General features: G+C 59.8%; 2 protein-coding genes and 1 long non-coding RNA gene across 4 annotated transcripts; 2 read left to right on the plus strand and 1 right to left on the minus strand.

Moving 5' to 3' along the window:
* Positions 1-600: 600 nt before the first annotated feature.
* galt (galactose-1-phosphate uridylyltransferase) lies at positions 601-9,372 on the minus strand (the record flags this gene model as incomplete). The annotated part of the gene is given in 10 exon segments (NM_001030532.1): positions 601-840; positions 1,166-1,321; positions 1,324-1,326; positions 1,329-1,331; positions 3,077-3,208; positions 3,372-3,494; positions 5,129-5,185; positions 6,265-6,394; positions 7,096-7,171; positions 9,210-9,372. Coding segments are annotated over 8 exon segments (666 nt in total), but the record flags the coding sequence as incomplete, so codon positions are not given.
* Positions 9,373-11,759: 2,387 nt separating this feature from the next.
* Positions 11,760-18,123, plus strand: sigmar1 (sigma non-opioid intracellular receptor 1). Its single transcript, NM_001008206.1, is given in 4 exon segments — positions 11,760-11,964; positions 16,325-16,525; positions 17,113-17,205; positions 17,484-18,123. Coding segments are annotated over 4 exon segments (666 nt in total). The 5' UTR covers positions 11,760-11,822; the 3' UTR covers positions 17,714-18,123.
* On the plus strand, positions 11,982-13,668 carry LOC116408252. 2 transcript variants are annotated; one of them, XR_004220818.1, is made up of 3 exons: positions 11,982-12,041; positions 12,076-12,674; positions 12,877-12,923. It is a non-coding gene; the product is annotated as an uncharacterized LOC116408252 (long non-coding RNA). The 2 variants fall into 2 exon arrangements; XR_004220817.1 differs by lacking the exon at positions 12,877-12,923 and adding an exon at positions 13,473-13,668 and having other exon boundaries at positions 11,993-12,598; positions 12,633-12,674.
* Positions 18,124-19,227: the final 1,104 nt, after the last annotated feature.

Consider the following 19,227-nt stretch of genomic DNA (forward strand, 5'->3'; position numbering starts at 1 on the left):
CCCTAACCGTAATGCACTAACCCTAATGCCCTAACCCTAATACCCTAACCGTAATGCACTAACCCTAATGCCCTAACCCACTAACCCTAATGCCCTAACCCACTAACCCTAATACCCTAACCGTAACGCACTAACCCTAATGCCCTAACCCACTAACCCTAATACCCTAACCGTAACGCACTAACCCTAATGCCCTAACGCACTAACCCTAATGCCCTAACCCACTAACCCTAATGCCCTAACCTACTAACCCTAACACCCAAACCCACTAACACTAGCCCTAATGCACTAACCCACTAACCCTAATGCACTAACCCACTAACAATAACCCACTAACCCTAATACCCCAACCCACTAACCCTAATACCCCAACCTACTAACCCCAACCCACCCATCTTTGCTATACAGGAAGTATAGCACCTGCGCCAGTCCCGATGTCGGCTCTACAGGAAGTGGGGAGTCGGAAGGAAGATAGGAGCCATAATTCAAACTAAGGGCAATAGAATGAAAATACCCTCAGCCCAAAGCACAAGTTATTAGAAGAACAAATGTACAGGAGGAGGCCCGAGGGGCAAATAACCTTCATACGGAAGCCAGAAACCCAGTTGGCAATGGAATTTAATGAGAAAGGAAGAGAGTTTGTGCCCATTGTGCTGTACAGAGACTGGCATTGCCCACGTGATACCCGGGGCAGCAGCAGGTTCCGACCGTTACAAATACCTCAGACTTGAGATGAAAATGTATTAGGATAAAAAGATGTCCCAGAAGTCATCAGTCTTGTACCCCTGTGGCCCTCAGCTTGTAATGCTCCTCAGGCAAGTTCCGGAGCCGCTCCGCAGCCTGCAGGGAAATTCAAGAAGCCATGAATAAATCCATTCCTGTGTGGCCCCCCCCCAGAGCAAACAGCTGAGCACGTGGGGCCCCAAAGGGAAAACTCATGGGGGACAGACCTCTTTGTAATGAACAGGGGCCACTTAGTTACCTACCCCCGAGGCCGCGCATGTCTGGGGTATATTATTATAACAGGGGCCACACTATCTCCATTAGATTATAATAAACATCAGAAGATTAAAGGCAAAGAATGTGCCCCCCCCCCCATGCCAAGGAAAGACCTAAGGGCAAGATCCTGATGTAGAAAGAGCAGGGGGTGAAGGGGGAGACATACCTGCTCGGCAGTCAGGTCCCTCTGAGCCTGTGCCAACATCTCGTAGCCCACCATGAACTTGCGCACGGTGGCAGAGCGCAGCAGCGGGGGGTAAAAGTGCGCGTGTAACTGCCAGTGGCTGCAGTCCTCCCCCAGATACTGCCCTGTAGGGGCACCTGCAAATACAGTCAGCCACCAGCGGCACTGAACCCCGTACCTAAGGTATAATCCCAGGTGGGGGCGGGGGCTCAATGTCAGATTGAGAGCAAGCGCTTCATAATGGAGGCCAAGCCTGGGGGAGAAGGGCAAATGTGTCAGATCTGAAGGTATCTAATGTCCCTGGGGGGCGGGGCTCACCGACAGATTCATAGTGGAGGCCAAGCCTGGGGGAGAAGGGCAAAATGTCAGATTGAAGGTATCTAAGGTCCCTGGGGGGCGGGGCTCACCGACAGATTCATAGTGGAGGCCAAGCCTGGGGGAGAAGGGCAAAATGTCAGACTGAAGGTATCTAATGTCCCTGGGGGGCGGGGCTCACCGACAGATTCATAGTGGAGGCCAAGCCTGGGGGAGAAGGGAAATGTCAGATTGAAGGTATCTAAGGTCCCTGGGGGGCGGGGCTCACTGAGAGATTCATAGTGGAGGCCAAGCCTGGGGGAGAAGGGCAAAATGTCAGACTGAAGGTATCTAAGGTCCCTGGGGGGCGGGGCTCACCGACAGATTCATAGTGGAGGCCAAGCCTGGGGGAGAAGGGCAAAATGTCAGACTGAAGGTATCTAAGGTCCCTGGGGGGCGGGGCTCACCGACAGATTCATAGTGGAGGCCAAGCCTGGGGGAGAAGGGCAAAATGTCAGACTGAAGGTATCTAATGTCCCTGGGGGGCGGGGCTCACGACGATTCAAGTGGAGGCCAAGCCTGGGGGAGAAGGGCAAAATGTCAGACTGAAGGTATCTAAGGTCCTGGGGGGCGGGGCTCACCGACAGATTCATAGGGAGGCAATGTGTCAGACTGAAGGTATCTAATGGTCCCTGGGGGCCAGGGGGCTCACCCCTGGGGGGCAGGGCTCACCGAGAGATTCATAGTGGAGGCCAAGCCTGGGGACTGTGTCAGCAAGATTCATAGTGGAGGCCAAGCCTGGGGAGAAGGGCAAAATGTCAGACTGAAGGTATCTAAGGTCCCTGGGGGCGGGGCTCACTGTCAAATTAGAAGCCTGTGTCATAAGGTATCTGAAGGTTCCCTGGGGGGCAGATTGGGCTCACCGACAGATTCATAGTGGAGGCCAAGCCTGGGGGAGAAGGGCAAAATGTCAGACTGAAGGTATCTAAGGTCCCTGGGGGCGGGGCTCACTGAGAGATTCATAGTGGAGCCAGAGCCTGGGGGAGAAGGGAAATGTGTCAGATTGAAGGTATCTAAGGTCCCTGGGGGCGGGGCTCACCGACAGATTCATAGTGGAGGCCAAGCCTGGGGGAGAAGGGAAATGTGTCAGATTGAAGGTATCTAAGGTCCCTGGGGGCGGGGCTCACCGATGAGATTCATAGTCGGAGGGCCAAGCGCTGGGGGAGAAGGGGAAATAATATCAGACTGAAGGTATTAAGGCCCTGGGGGGCGGGGCTCACTCGAGAGAGATTCAATAGTGGAGGCCAAAGCCTGGGGGAGAAGGGCCAAAATGTCAGACTGGAAGGTATCTAGGTCCCTGGGGGTGCGGGTGCTCACGGGGAGATTCATAGGTGCGAGGCCAAGCCTGGGGGAGAAGGGCAAAATGTCAGACTGAAGGTATCTAAGGTCCCTGGGGGGCGGGGCTCACTGAGAGATTCATAGTGGAGGCCAAGCCTGGGACTTTATGATGGAGCAAAGTTAAACTGTAACTCACACTGGATACAGACTGGCACTGCCATTAGCCCCACCGGGCACAGGAGAGCTGGAGGAATACTCACTGTCTCGCTCTTCGCTACTCAGGTCCTGGAGGCGGAGCACATGGCGGCGAGGGAGGAGGAGAGTCTGAAAGGGCCACACTGCCCAATAGGGAACCACCACAAGCCAATGCTCATTAGCCACAACCACTCGTTCCTGGGGAGGGAAATCAGTTCCTGTCAGTGCAGCCTGACTCACCCAACGGGGCCCCGGGCTCCAGTCGCTACAGGTACCTACCCCCACCGGGGGCACCCCCCAGGCACACACATGACATTGGCTGAGCAGACTCAAGCATATCGGGCTGTGGCCCCAGACCAACCTTCCGTGTCTCCTCCAGCCGGCAGTAGTCCAGCAACATGGGCTCCCCGTGCTCCCGCAGGTACTGCCGCTGTGTCCGCTCCTCGGTCTGAGCCTCATTGGGAAGGAAGCTGCTGGCCCAGATCTAAAGAGAACAAAGTATCAAGAACCCAGGCCCGCCTCCTGGCCAAACAATATGGCTGCTCCCATGCTCTCAGGGGAGTTATTCCCAGGGTCCCTTTGGGCCTGTGTGGGCAGTTCTGTTGCTGGGAGTTGCAGTGCAGAAGCAAAGCATGCTGGGTCCCAGGAAGGAAGTGCTGCAGGCTGTGAGGCATGGGAGGAGCCACTGTGTGACGGGCAGGTCAGTAGGGGGAAAAATGTGGTAAAAATCAAGTTGGGGAAGGGTAAGTTCCCAGGGAGCAGGGTTGTAGCCAGGAATCTTAGAGTCTTTGGGTTTTACCCCCACAGTTGTTTTTGCCCTGATAAGCGTCACAGACAGGGGGTTTGGGGCAGTTCTGGCACAAATATGAGGGTAAGAGAGAAGCCCCAGAATGGGGGGGTGGGTGATCCAGGCGCGAGACCAAGGGCGAGTCTGTGCCCCGTGGTGAGGCGCTGGTTAATGGGGCAATACACTGTTACCCTTTACCCCCAACTGTATGATGGGGAGGGTGGAATTGCTATGTTCCTAAGCATCTTCCCCTTCTTCACTAGTAAGGACAGGGGCATTTGCTTTTATACTAACAACCCAGGGGTAAAGACAGGGGCATTTGCTTTTATACTAACAACCCAGGGGTAAAGACAGGGGCATTTGCTTTTATACTAACAACCCAGGGGTAAAGACAGGGGCATTTGCTTTTATACTAACAACCCAGGGGTAAAGACAGGGGCATTTGCTTTTATACTAACAACCCAGGGGTAAAGACAGGGGCATTTGCTTTTATACTAACAACCCAGGGGTAAAGACAGGGGCACTTGCTTTTATACTAACAACCCAGGGGTAAAGACAGGGGCACTTGCTTTTATACTAACAACCCAGGGGTAAAGACAGGGGCACTTGCTTTTATACTAACAACCCAGGGGTAAAGACAGGGGCACTTGCTTTTATACTAACAACCCAGGGGTAAAGACAGGGGCACTTGCTTTTATACTAACAACCCAGGGGTAAAGACAGGGGCACTTGCTTTTATACTAACAACCCAGGGGTAAAGGCAGGGGCATTTGTTTTTATACTAACAACCCAGGGGTAAAGACAGGGGCATTTGCTTTTATACTAACAACCCAGGGGTAAAGACAGGGGCATTTGTTTTTATACTGACCAACCCAGGGGTAAAGACAGGGGCATTTGCTTTTATACTAACAACCCAGGGGTAAAGACAGGGGCATTTGCTTTTATACTAACAACCCAGGGGTAAAGACAGGGGCATTTGTTTTTATACTAACCAACCCAGGGGCATTTGCTTCTATACTGACCCAACAGTAAGAACAGGGGCACTTGCTTTTATACTGACCAACCCAGGGGTAAAGACAGGGGCATTTGCTTTATAATAACCAACCCAGGGGTAAAGACAGGGGCATTTGCTTTATAATAACCAACCCAGGGGTAAAGACAGGGGCATTTGTTTTTATATCAACTAAACTAGTGAGAAGGACAGGGGGCATTTGCCTCTATGCCACCCAACCCCCGGGGGCATATGCCCCCTGCCCCAGCTCAGCATTCCTATCACTGCTCCCCTCACAGGCTGCCTGGCTGCCCCTCGGGGGGGGGGTGGGAGGACTTACCTGGCAGTGCGGGTGAGGGTTGGAACAGCCCATCATGGCTCCTTTGTTTTCAAAGATCTGAAGAGGAAAAAGAAGTTGAGAAACCCAAGCTCCTCCCCACAGGTACCACTAGGGGGCAGGAGAGATATTAGCCCATTCAATTGCCTCAGCTCCCATCACACCCATCTACTAATATCACAAGGTGGCCCACAGTTAAACTACAAAACTGCCCCCACTACAACCTTAAGCACTGAGCCCCGTTACTGCACCCCCATCTGCCCCATCAGCCTCTTTGTGCTGATACTCCGCCCACTTTCCTTTACTGTAACTTCCCCAGCCCCATCATAAGTATTCCCCCCTACTAAGCACAATTCAGCAGGAACAGCCCCCTAAGTTTGCCCATAGCCTGTACAGAGAGATACCATAAAACTATGGCACATAGGGATTCCCCTGTACTAAGCACAATTCAGCAGGAACAGCCCCCTAAGTTTGCCCATAGCCTGTACAGAGAGATACCATAAAACTATGGCACATAGGGATTCCCCTGTACTAAGCACAATTCAGCAGGAACAGCCCCTAAGTTTGCTCATAGCCTGTACAGAGAGATACCATAAAACTATGGCACATAAGGATTCCCCTGTACTAAGCACAATTCAGCAGGAACAGCCCCCTAAGTTTGCCCATAGCCTGTACAGAGAGATACCATAAAACTATGGCACATAGGGATTCCCCTGTACTAAGCACAATTCAGCAGGAACAGCCCCCTAAGTTTGCTCATAGCCTGTACAGAGAGATACCATAAAACTATGGCACATAAGGATTCCCCTGTACTAAGCACAATTCAGCAGGAACAGCCCCCTAAGTTTGCCCATAGCCTGTACAGAGAGATACCATAAAACTATGGCACATAGGGATTCCCCTGTACTAAGCACAATTCAGCAGGAACAGCCCCCTAAGTTTGCTCATAGCCTGTACAGAGAGATACCATAAAACTATGGCACATAGGGATTCCCCTGTACTAAGCACAATTCAGCAGGAACAGCCCCCTCCACAGTTCCCCAATGATCTGTATAGAGAGGATATAATATCACAGGTATATGCAATAAAATGAATGTCAGTGACCAGCTAATAAAGAATCCACCCCCCCCCAGACTCACCTGGACCCAGGGGTAAGTGGCACCCAGGTCACACAGGATCTCTGCCCACCTGTCAATGACCCCGCGGAGCTCCGGCGCAGACATCAGCGGGAGGGTAATGTCGGACCATGGATGGAAACACATGACCTGACTGGGGGGGAACAGAGGCATTAGGGGGGCAGCTGATAACACGGGAGGGCAGTTTTTTTATTAAAGGGGGTGTTTAGTATGATGTAGCGGGTAAGACAATTTTCAATTGGTCTTTATTTTTTTTTATTATTTGCAGTTTTTGAATGATTTCGCTTTCTGTCCGGTGAGCCCCCTGCACCCCCATAACAGGGAGCCATTGGGAGGGGCCGGTGGGATTCAGAGATTTTACTGCCACAAACATTTCTCTTCCTTTTCCTCTCCATTCCCGGTTGTTTCTCCTCCCTCTGCTCCAGTAGCTCCTCCCCTCCCTCATCCGACACCCCACCCACCCTAATCACCAGGGAGAGAGATAATTACCAGACCCCTTGGGCTGATTTTGCTTGGAGCAGTGGGTGATCGCTGGAACCTAAGGGACCAATAAAAACATGGGGCAATTGCTTGTCCAATCAGCTTTCTGCCCGACGCATCATATTTCCCTTTTCAAAAGCCTTCCCATAATCCTCCCTTCCCATAATCCTCCCACCGGCCTCCCCCTGCCCACTCCCCCCTCCCCCACCTGATCCCTACCCCCCTCCCCCACCTGATCTCCTCCCCCACTCCACCCTCCCCCACCTGATCCTCTCCCCCACCTGATCCCCCCCCCCCCCACTCCCTAAGTGCTTTCTGCACACAATTTGCCCCCTTATATCTCTCACTACTGACCGGGTTCTGGGGCATCAGGCTGCAGGGCAGGGAAGTCATTCGGAAAGAGGTAGGTGCCCTCATAGGCAGGATTCACCTTCACAGGAGAAAGAAAAAGAAAGAAGTTTGAGAAAAATCCGCCCCATTCTCCAACCCAAACAGCAGAAACCCTCCCCCATCTCTCTCGGGGCCCCTGGAACCCACCTCCCCCATCTCTCTTGGGGCCCCTGGGACCCACCTCCCCCATCTCTCTCGGGGCCCCTGGAACCCACCTCCCCCATCTCTCTCGGGGCCCCTGGGACCCACCTCCCCCATCCTCTCTCGGGGCCCCTGGGACCCACCTCCCCCATCTCTCTCGGGCCCCTGGGACCCACCTCCCCCATCTCTCTCGGGCCCCTGGGACCCACCTCCCCCATCTCTCTCGGGCCCCTGGGACCCACCCCCATCTCACCCACCTCCCCATCTCTCTCGGGCCCCTGGGACCCACCTCCCCCATCTCTCTCGGGGCCCCTGGGACCCACCTCCCTGGGACCCACCTTCCCCATCTCTCTCGGGGCCCCTGGGACCCACCTCCCCCATCTCTCTCGGGCCCCTGGGACCCACCTCCCCCATCTCTCTCGGGGCCCCTGGGACCCACCTCCCCCATCTCTCTCGGGGCCCCTGGGACCCACCTCCCCCATCTCTCTCGGGGCCCTGGGACCCACCTCCCCCATCTCTCTCGGGGCCCCTGGGACCCACCTCCCCCATCTCTCTCGGGGCCCCTGGGGACCCACCTCCCCCATCTCTCTCGGGGCCCCTGGGACCCACCTCCCCCATCTCTCTCGGGGCCCCTGGGACCCACCTCCCCCATCTCTCTCGGGGCCCCTGGGACCCACCTCCCCCATCTCTCTCGGGGCCCCTGGGACCCACCTCCCCCATCTCTCTCGGGGCCCCTGGGACCCACCTCCCCCATCTCTCTCGGGGCCCCTGGGACCCACCTCCCCCATCTCTCTCGGGGCCCCTGGGACCCACCTTCCCCATCTCTCTCGGGCCCCTGGGACCCACCTCCCCCATCTCTCTCTGGGCCCCTGGGACCCACCTCCCCCATCTCTCTCGGGGCCCCTGGGACCCACCTCCCCCATCTCTCTCGGGGCCCCTGGGACCCACCTCCCCCATCTCTCTCGGGGCCCCTGGGACCCACCTCCCCATCTCTCTCGGGCCCCTGGGACCCACCTCCCCCATCTCTCTCGGGGCCCCTGGGACCCACCTCCCCCATCTCTCTCGGGGCCCCTGGGACCCACCTCCCCCATCTTGGGGCCCCTGGAACCCACCTTCCCCATCTCTCTCGGGGCCCCTGGGACCCACCTCCCCCATCTCTCTCTGGGCCCCTGGAACCCACCTCCCCCATCTCTCTCTGGGCCCCTGGAACCCACCTTCCCCATCTCTCTCTGGGCCCCTGGAACCCACCTCCCCCTTCTCTCTCTGGGCCCCTGGGACCCCACCTCCCCCATCTCTCTCTGGGCCCCTGGGACCCACCTCCCCCATCTCTCTCTTGCCCCTGGGACCCACCTCCCCCATCTCTCTCGGGGCCCCTGGGGACCCACCTCCCCCATCTCTCTCGGGGCCCCTGGGACCCACCTCCCCCATCTCTCTCGGGGCCCCTGGGACCCACCTCCCCCATCTCTCTCGGGCCCCTGGGACCCACCTCCCCCATCTCTCTCGGGGCCCCTGGGACCCACCTCCCCCATCTCTCTCGGGGCCCCTGGGACCCACCTCCCCCATCTCTCTCGGGGCCCCTGGGACCCACCTCCCCCATCTCTCTCGGGGCCCCTGGGACCCACCTCCCCCATCTCTCTCGGGGCCCCTGGGACCCACCTCCCCCATCTCTCTCGGGGCCCCTGGGACCCACCTCCCCCATCTCTCTCGGGGCCCCTGGGACCCACCTCCCCCATCTTGGGGCCCCTGGAACCCACCTTCCCCATCTCTCTCGGGGCCCCTGGGACCCACCTCCCCCATCTCTCTCTGGGCCCCTGGAACCCACCTTCCCCATCTCTCTCTGGGCCCCTGGAACCCACCTCCCCCTTCTCTCTCTGGGCCCCTGGGACCCACCTCCCCCATCTCTCTCTTGCCCCCTGGGACACACCCTGAGGCATTACCTCTCCTCCTGCTCTCTGGGCCCCGGGGCACAGTGGGTTGCTGGGATCATGTCTGGGAATATTCTCCTCTGGGGGCTTCTCTATCTGCCCCTGCCAGGGGCGCTTCATGCGGTGGGCGGATACCAGCAGCCAATCATCACGCAGGGGGTTGTAGCGGATATGCTGATGCTCTGTGGGGGGAGAGGGAAGAGATCAAGTGCCCCATGGAGACTCCCTTTCCTGCCCCACTCAGTTCTGCCCCCCAGGGGGCAGTTCCTGTTTCCTACTCTGTGCCCACCCCGTGCCACCACATGCTAGCCAGGAACTCATGCCAGGTACAAGATTGGCGGCACTGCTCCATTAAAGGGAAACTAAACCTTGTATTTTATTGTCAGACACAACGGGACCCCCTTAATAGCAAACACCCAGTGACAAACAGGATATATTTGCCCCCTATTATCCAAAGGTTGGTCACCCCTTAATACCCCAATAAGGGCAAAGAGTGCTGGGGTCAGGATGCCCATTAGGTGAGCTTAGAAGCTGAACCCCTGAAACTGGGAGAGAGGGTTGGGGCTACAGGACAAGTACACGGGGCCCCATGGAACGGAGGGTGCACCCAGAGATAAGTGCCTGGGGGACCTTGAGGGGTTAATATTTCACAGCCCAACCTTTGCCCCCTGCCTGGGTATGATATCTCCTGCGCTTGATACGGCATCGCGCCCAAGGGCACAGTAACGGGGCAAAGGTAGCAGGGGGGGGAAGAGTACTCCAATGAGCAGCGGCTGGCAGGGAATGCTGGGAACTGTAGTTTACACACAGCTGAATGCCCCAGATTCAAATTCAATGACAGGACTACAGGCCCTCGGGCCAGAAAGCTGGGGAATCTGGGGGTCCAGTCACATGCAGTTTGTAATTCTGCCCCTCTGATGCTGGCACCCTGGCACCCAGGGTTAGAATGACTGAAGAGACCCACTGGCTGCTCCCGATTCGCTCTGCAAGAAGCCAATCACTTTCAGCACTTCACTGCTCCCCCAGCCCCCCCACCCTAGGGTCCCCATTTCCTGTGACTGCTCCCCCAGCCCCCCCCACCCTAGGGTCCCCATTTCCTGTGACTGCTCCCCCAGCCCCCCCACCCTAGGGTCCCCATTTCCTGTGACTGGACCCCCAGCCCCCCCACCCTAGGGTCCCCATTTCCTGTGACTGCTCCCCCAGCCCCCCCACCCTAGGGTCCCCATTTCCTGTGACTTGACCCCCAGCCCCCCCACCCTAGGGTCCCCATTTCCTGTGACTGCTCCCCCAGCCCCCCCACCCTAGGGTCCCCATTTCCTGTGACTGCTCCCCCAGCCCCCCCACCCTAGGCTCCCCATTTCCTGTGACTGCTCCCCCAGCCCCCCACCCTAGGCTCCTCATTTGCTGTGACTGCTCCCCCAGCCCCCCCACCCTAGGCTCCTCATTTGCTGTGACTGCTCCCCCAGCCCCCCCACCCTAGGCTCCTCATTTGCTGTGACTGCTCCCCCAGCCCCCCCACCCTAGGGTCCTCATTTCCTGTGACTGCTCCCCCAGCCCCCCCACCCTAGGGTCCTCATTTCCTGTGACTGCTCCCCCAGCCCCCCCCACCCTAGGGTCCCCATTTCCTGTGACTGCTCCCCCAGCCCCCCCACCCTAGGGTTCCCATTTCCTGTGACTGGACCCTAGGGTGGGGGGGACTGGGGGAGCAGTCACAGGAAATGGGGACCCTAGGCTGGGGAGACACAGTTGGGGGGGACACAGGTGGGGGGACCCTAGGGTGGGGGGACACCCTAGGGTGGGGGGACACAGTTGGGGGGGACCCTAGGGTGGGGGGACACAGTTGGGGGGGGACCCTAGGGTGGGGGAGACACAGTTGGGGGGGGACCCTAGGGTGGGGGAGACACAGTTGGGGGGGACCCTAGGGTGGGGAGACACTAGGGGGGGGGAGCCTAGGGTGGGGAGACACTAGGGGGGGGGAGACACAGTTGGGGGGGACCCTAGGGTGGGGGGACACAGTTGGGGGGGACCCTAGGGTGGGGGGACAAGGGGGTAGGACGGGGAAGGAATCAGAGTAGAACCCGTACCGCTGGGCAGGAAGACAGGCGCTGTAAGCTCCATGGATCTAAATAGACAGAGAAAACGTTTCCCGGAAGTCAGTTGTTGCGCTCCAAGTCTCGTTCTCGGATCGCATCTCCTAGCAACCGCCTATGGTTGAACATTAATGGGCCAGAGGGAAGGATCACGTGTCTGGCCACAGAACCAGCAGACAAGTCACCTGACTGTGGGCAAAAGTTATTGGGTAATGAGTCTGGGGGGCGGGTCCGAATATCATCACGTGCGTCCCTACAGTAGGCGTGTCAGTAATTATCGCCATGCTCAGGAGGCTGCAGCTGATTGGACCGGGCGGAATGAGGGGGTTTGTCCTTTCTGCTTTTACGGAGTCTCAGTTTGAGGTGCGGCCAGCTATTGGCCTAGGCAGTGGGCGTGTTTATTTAGTTGTTCGCCCATTCGCTGGCAGTTAGAATGCCCTCACTGCATTGGAGGAGGGATCTGGGGGTGGGGCTTTAGGTGTCAGGGAGTCGGAGCGCTGTCTGCCCGGTGATTTGTCTCTCTCCGGCCCGGGACATGGCTCTGTGGCGGGGGCTGCGGGCGGTGCTGGCGGTGGCGGGGCTGGCGGTGGCGGTGCAGTTGCTGAGGGGATGGCTCGGCTCCAAGTCCTACGTCTTCAACCGGGAGGAGATTGCCCGCCTGGCCAAGGAGCACTCAGGTACCGACCCCTCTCCCCGGGCCCACCGGCCCCAAGTACCGACCCACCGGCCCCAAGTACCGACCCACCGGCCCCAAGTACCGACCCCAAGTACCGACCCACCGGCCTTAGGTACCGACCCACCGGCCCCAGGTACCGACCCACCGGCCCCAAGTACCGACCCACCGGCCCCAGGTACCGACCCACCGGCCTTAGGTACCGACCCACCGGCCTTAGGTACCGACCCACCGGCCCCAGGTACCGACCCACCGGCCTTAGGTACCGACCCACCGGCCCCAGGTACCGACCCACCGGCCCCAGGTACCGACCCACCGGCCTTAGGTACCGACCCACCGGCCTTAGGTACCGACCCACCGGCCTTAGGTACCGACCCACCGGCCTTAGTACCGACCCACCGCCCCAAAGTACCGACCCACCGGCCCCAGGTACCGACCCACCGGCCTTAGTACCGACCCACCGGCCCCAGGTACCGACCCACCGGCCCCAGGTACCGACCCACCGGCCCCAGGTACCGACCCACCGGCCTTAGGTACCGACCCACCGGCCCCAGGTACCGACCCACCGGCCCCAGGTACCGACCCACCGGCCCCAGGTACCGACCCACCGGCCTTAGGTACCGACCCACCGGCCTTAGGTACCGGCCCCAAGTACCGACCCACCGGCCCCAGGTACCGACCCACCGGCCTTAGGTACCGACCCACCGGCCTTAGGTACCGGCCCCAAGTACCGACCCACCGGCCCCAAGTACCGACCCACCGGCCTTAGGTACCGACCCACCGGCCCCAAGTACCGACCCACCGGCCCCAAGTACCGACCCACCGGCCTTAGGTACCGACCCACCGGCCCAGGTACCGACCCACCGGCCCCAGGTACCGATCCCACCGGCCCAGGTAACCGACCCACCGGCCCCAGGTACCGACCCACCGGCCCCAGGTACCGACCCACCGGCCCCAGGTACCCGACCACCGGCCTTAGGTACCGACCCACCGGCCCCAGGGTACCGACCCCACCGGCCCCAGGGTACCGACCCACCGGCCTTAGGTACCGGCCCACCGGCCTTAGGTACCGGCCCACCGGCCTTAGGTACCGGCCCCAAGTACCGACCCACGGCCCCAGGTACCGACCCACGGCCCCAAGTACACCCACCGGCCTAGTACCGACCCACCGGCCCCTAGGTACCGACCCACCGGCCCTAAGTACCGACCCACCGGCCTTGGTCCGACCCACCGGCCCAGGACCGACACCGGCCCTTAGGTACCGACCCACCGGCCCCAGGTACCGACCCCACCGGCCCCAGGTACCGACCCACCGGCCCAGGTACCGACCCACCGCCCAGGTACCGACCCACCGCCCCAGGTACCGACCCACCGGCCCCAGGTACCGACCCACCGCCCCAGGTACCCACCGGCCCCGGCCCAGGTACCGCCCACGCCCACCGGCCCCAGGTACCGGCCCACCGGCCCCAGGTACCGGCCCACCGGCCCCAGGTACCGGCCCACCGGCCTTAGGTACCGACCCACCGGCCTTAGGTACCGACCCACCGGCCCCAGGTACCGATTGGCCTCTGCCCCCCCCGCCGCCGCCGCCTGTGCGCTCAGCTTGCACCATTAGGGCCCCCATGTGTTAGGGTCACACTCACACTCACTGGCCCCCATGTCCCCGGTACTCTCGCCAAGAGACCCCCCCTTAGGCCTATTCCCCGGTACTCTCGCCAAGAGACCCCCCCTTAGGCCTATTCCCCGGTACTCTCGCCAAGAGACCCCCCCTTAGGCCTATTCCCCGGTACTCTCGCCAAGAGACCCCCCCTTAGGCCTATTCCCCGGTACTCTCGCCAAGAGACCCCCCCCTTAGGCCTATTCCCCGGTACTTCTCGCCAAGAGACCCCCCCTTAGGCCTATTCCCCCGGTACTCTCGCCAAGAGACCCCCCCTTAGGCCTATTCCCGGTACTCTCGCCAAGAGACCCCCCCTTAGGCCTATTCCCCGGTACTCTCGCCAAGAGACCCCCCCCTTAGGCCTATTCCCGGTACTCTCGCCAAGAGACCCCCCCCCCTTAGGCCCTATTCCCCGGTACTCTCGCCAAGAGACCCCCCCCCCTTAGGCCTATTCCCCCGGTACTCTCGCCAAGAGACCCCCCCTTAGGCCTATTCCCCGGTACTCTCGCCAAGAGACCCCCCTTAGGCCTATTCCCCGGTACTCTCGCCAGAGACCCCCCCTTAGGCCTATTCCCCGGTACTCTCGCCAAGAGACCCCCCTTGGCCTATTCCCCGGTACTCCGCCAAGGACCCCCCCTTGGCCTATTCCCGGTACTCTCGCCAAGAGACCCCCCTTAGGCCTATTCCCCGGTACTCTCGCCAAGAGACCTCCCCTTAGGCCTATTCCCCGGTACTCTCGCCAAGAGACCCCCCCTTAGGCCTATTCCCGGTACTCTCGCCAAGAGACCCCCCCTAGGCCTATTCCCGGTACTCTCGCCAAGAGACCCCCCCTTAGGCCTATTCCCCGGTACTCTCGCCAAGAGACCCCCCCCTTAGGCCTATTCCCGGTACTCTCGCCAAGAGACCCCCCCTTAGGCCTATTCCCCGGTACTCTCGCCAAGAGACCCCCCTTAGGCCTATTCCCCCGGTACTCTCGCCAAAGACCTCCCTTAGGCCTATTCCCCGGTACTCTCGCCAAGAGACCCCCCTTAGAGCCTATTCCCGGTACTCTCGCCAAGAGACCCCCCCTTAGGCCTATTCCCCGGTACTCTCGCAAGAGACCCCCCCTTAGGCCTATTCCCCGGTACACTCGCCAAGAGACCCCCCCTTAGCCAATCTCCTTTCCGTGGCCCCTGGCTACCCCCTTAGTTGGCCACTTAGTGTCCCTGAACTCCGGCCAGTGATGCCGGGAGGCAATAACCTCACTAATCTCCTGTTGGGGCTTCAGACTGCCCTTACTAGATACTCTGTCTAATCTCTCACTCCGAGAGTGACTATAACCGGTCTCTCTGAACTCTCTAACGGGAGCCTTTAGCCTCTATCAGAGGGGGGTCCCAGGGCCAAAGCCCTTACAGTGAGCCATCCCCTTTATCCTGCAGCACACTGCCACCTAGTGGTTACTGCTGAATTACAGGGAAACTCCCTTTTCACACACAAACAGCTAGGACCCCCCTTAGGTGCCCATATCCAACAGGGCCCCCCTCTGGTGCCGCTCTAAAGGGGCCCAAATCTTGGGATCCCTACAATAGGGACCCACAGGCACATTCACAGGTAGGTGTCTCCCTGGCCCAGTGTATCTGTGGGGGTGTCGGGGTGCCCCCTGGCCCAGTGTATCTGTGGGGGTGTCGGGGTGCCCCCTGGCCCAGTGTATCTATGTGTGGGTGTGCCCCGTGTATCAGTGGGGGTGCCCCGTGTATCTGTGTGGGGGTGCCCCGTGTATCTGTGTGGGGGTGCCCCGTGTATCTGTGTGGGGGTGCCCCGTGTATCTGTGTGGGGGTGCCCCGTGTATCTGTGGGGGTGTGGGGGTGCCCATGTATCAGTGGGGGTGTGGGGGTGCCCCGTGTATCAGTGGGGGTGCCCCGTGTATCAGTGGGGGTGTGGGGGTGTCGGGGTGCCCCGTGTATCAGTGGGGGTGTGGGGGTGCCCATGTATCAGTGGGGGTGTGGGGGTGCCCCGTGTATCTGTGGGGGTGCCCATGTATCAGTGGGGGTGTCAGGGTGCCCCGTGTATCTGTGGGGGTGCCCCGTGTATCAGTGGGGGTGTGGGGGTGCCCCGTGTATCTGTGGGGGTGCCCCGTGTATCAGTGGGGGTGTGGGGGTGCCCCGTGTATCTGTGGGGGTGCCCCGTGTATCAGTGGGGGTGTGGGGGTGCCCCGTGTATCTGTGGGGGTGCCCATGTATCAGTGGGGGTGTCAGGGTGCCCCGTGTATCTGTGGGGGTGCCCCGTGTATCTGTGTGGGTGTGGGGGTGCCCCGTGTATCTGTGTGGGTGTGGGGGTGCCCCGTGTATCAGTGGGGGTGTGGGGGTGCCCCGTGTATCAGTGGGGGTGTCGGGGTGCCCCGTGTATCAGTGGGGGTGTCGGGGTGCCCCGTGTATCAGTGGGGGTGTGGGGGTGCCCCGTGTATCTGTGTGGGTGTGGGGGTGCCCCGTGTATCAGTGGGGGTGCCCCGTGTATCAGTGGGGGTGTCGGGGTGCCCGTGTATCAGTGGGGGTGTGGGGGTGCCCCGTGTATCAGTGGGGGTGTGGGGGTGCCCCGTGTATCAGTGGGGGTGTCGGGGTGCCCCGTGTATCAGTGGGGGTGCCCCGTGTATCAGTGTGGGTGTGGGGGTGCCCCGTGTATCTGTGTGGGTGTCGGGGTGCCCCGTGTATCTAACTCCCGTTCCCCGTAGGGTTGGATTATGAAGTCGCTTTCTCCAAGATCATCACGGAGCTGAGGAAGAAGCACCCGGGGCGCATCCTGCCGGACGAGGACCTACAGTGGGTGTTTGTGAACGCGGGGGGCTGGATGGGCTCCATGTGCCTGCTCCATGCCTCCCTCACTGAGTATGTGCTGCTGTTTGGCACTGCTGTGGATACGAGTGGCCACTCAGGTGAGTGCACGGCCCCTCGGCTTTGGGGACTGGTTTTGGCAGGGATTTGGGTCGGGTTCTGGGTCGGTGCCATTGGCCGATTACTGCCCTGTGACCCTGGTACCATGTGACTGATACGCCGTTCCTGGGGCATAACCAGCAGCTAATACTGCCCCCCTGTAAATAGGGGCCCCCCGAGCGCAGATCCCCCGGGCCCCCGGTGGTAGTTCTGTGAATGTGGGCAAATCCCAAGCATTGGCCGTAAGGTGCCCAGCCCTTTGCATCTTGGGGGTCTCTGGGGCCACAGATAAACCCGAGCAATTAGTTAATTGGCCAAATGCCCCGCTGGCTTCTTATGAGCTCGTTACCATCTCGGGGCAATTAGAATCATTTGCCTCTTCTGTCCCTGCAGTCATTGTGCCTTGGAATCATGAGGCTGCCCCCCCCCCCCCCCAGGGGGCTAATAGGGGAGGTTCCTGACTGGGGTACAATGCAGGATTTGGGGGCCCCTTCTTCTCTGGGGCGAAATAGCGCCATATTGGGGCTGAATGTGTTTGGGAAAGGAGGGGCCCCCGGGGGCCACACAGTGACTTGTCGCTGCTTTACAGGTCGTTACTGGGCAGAGATATCCGACACCATCCTATCCGGAACGTTCCGCCAGTGGAAAGAAGGATCGACAAAAAGTGAGATATTTTATCCAGGTAGGTACTGGCCTGGGGGGGGAGAGTCTTGCATCTGCCCTACGTGGGGGCAACATATCTGTATGTGAAATGTTCATTTACCCAGCCGACCCTCCTGCCCCCCCATTCACGTTTAGTCATTGTGCCCTGTGCCCCCCAGTTGTGCCCTGTGCCCCCCAGTTTGCCCTGTGCCCCCAGTTGTGCCCTGTGCCCCCCAGTTGTGCCCTGTGCCCCCCAGTTGTGCCCACTCTCCCCTGTTTGTGGCCCCTAATGATGCAGCTCCGCCCTTCTCATTGCAGGAGATACCATTGTGCATGAGGTGGGGGAGGCCACGTCGGTGCAGTGGAGCGCTGGGACGTGGATGGTGGAATACGGCCGGGGGTTCATCCCTTCCACGCTGGGCTTTGCTCTGGCCGATACCATATTCAGCACCCAGGACTTTCTCACCTTGTTCTACACAGTGAAGGTTTATGGGAAGGCCCTCCTCCTGGAGACCAGCACCCACCTATCAGAACTGGGCTTCTTCTGAGTGCCGCCATATTGATTCCCGTCTCCCTCCCCCTTTCCTTGGCTGATTTCTGCTTGAACCAGCAGGAGGCGCTAGCCCGTACTTACTGGCCGTATGTAATTCCCTATAATCAGTGCTAATTGGGGGAATTTTTGGTTCAAGCCTCTCTTCAGTATTTGCCCCCAACCCCCCCCCCACCCATAGCAGGGTGCCAGATTTATGGTTTATGCCTAACGCCGGGCTTCCAGGGTCTGAGAGCCAATCGGCATCCTCTGTAAGTGTCACCTGACCTAGGCTCCAGAGCCACTGCCTTAACTATGACCATGTTGTGTGGATGAGCCCCATGAAAGTGTCGGCGCTGTTGGGCAGTCGGGCGGCTGGCACTTGGGGCTCAGGGGGTAAATAAAGCATTTGCCCATATTGGGAGATGATACACTGGATTTCTGACTGCTCCATTGGATGGGGGGGGCGGGTCACAGGGGCATTGGGGATTATTTTACTCACCCTAAAGTGTCCTGATTTGCTATCTCTGGGCTCCTCCCACCCTGCCCATTGCAGCATCTCCGTGGCACCCGGGGGGGGGGTAGTTATAAATACCCACATGGAAACGCACCTACGGGGGAGCAAACTGGCACCAAAGTAGACAGGGGGCCCCGGTCCCTCAGCCACAGGCAGCGGATAAACGGTTAAACCCCAAGACCGAAAAAAAAAAAAGGAAAAGAGAGCAGTTACCCACGTGCCCCCCCGCCTGGGCTCCATCTGTGGCAGAATGTTCCATGCCCCTCCCCTGGCACCATCATGTCTGTGTGGCACCTCCCTGCCCTCAGCCTGGCACTGTGTGGGTAATGCCCTTCCCTCCCCACTAGGTGGCGCTGTGGGTGCAGAGCTGGATATTTGAAAATCTAAATATCTGAATCTTGTTCCCAAGGTCCCTTTATGTGGACTTTCTGTAGAAGGGTTGTCCCCGCCAGAACCGGGCCTCCCCAGCACCCCGCCAGAACCGGGCCTCCCCAGCACCCCGCCAGAACCGGGCCTCCCCAGCACCCCGCCAGAACCGGGCCTCCCCAGCACCCCGCCAGAACCGGGCCTCCCCAGCACCCCGCCAGAACCGGGCCTCCCCAGCACCCCGCCAGAACCGGGCCTCCCCAGCACCCCGCCAGAACCGGGCCTCCCCAGCACCCCGCCAGAACCGGGCCTCCCCGCCAGAACCGGGCCTCCCCGCCAGAACCGGGCCTCCCCGCCAGAACCGGGCCTCCCCAGCACCCCGCCAGAACCGGGCCTCCCCAGCACCCCGCCAGAACCGGGCCTCCCCAGCACCCCGCCAGAACCGGGCCTCCCCAGCACCCCGCCAGAACCCTTTTGGGAGCCCAGAACTTTCTGCTGTGAAATGACAGGGAGAAGCTGCGGTGTAGGATCCATAACGCGGTACAGGCGAGGGTTAAACAGAACAGGCAGATTTGTTCGCACAGGGGCAGAAATTTTCACATTGCGAATAATGTTCCTGTTACAGAGTTTTTATTACATTCCCCCCCCGA

Source organism: Xenopus tropicalis, chromosome 1, assembly GCF_000004195.4.
Source record: "Xenopus tropicalis strain Nigerian chromosome 1, UCB_Xtro_10.0, whole genome shotgun sequence".
In the NCBI taxonomy this organism is placed as follows: Eukaryota; Metazoa; Chordata; class Amphibia; order Anura; family Pipidae; genus Xenopus; species Xenopus tropicalis.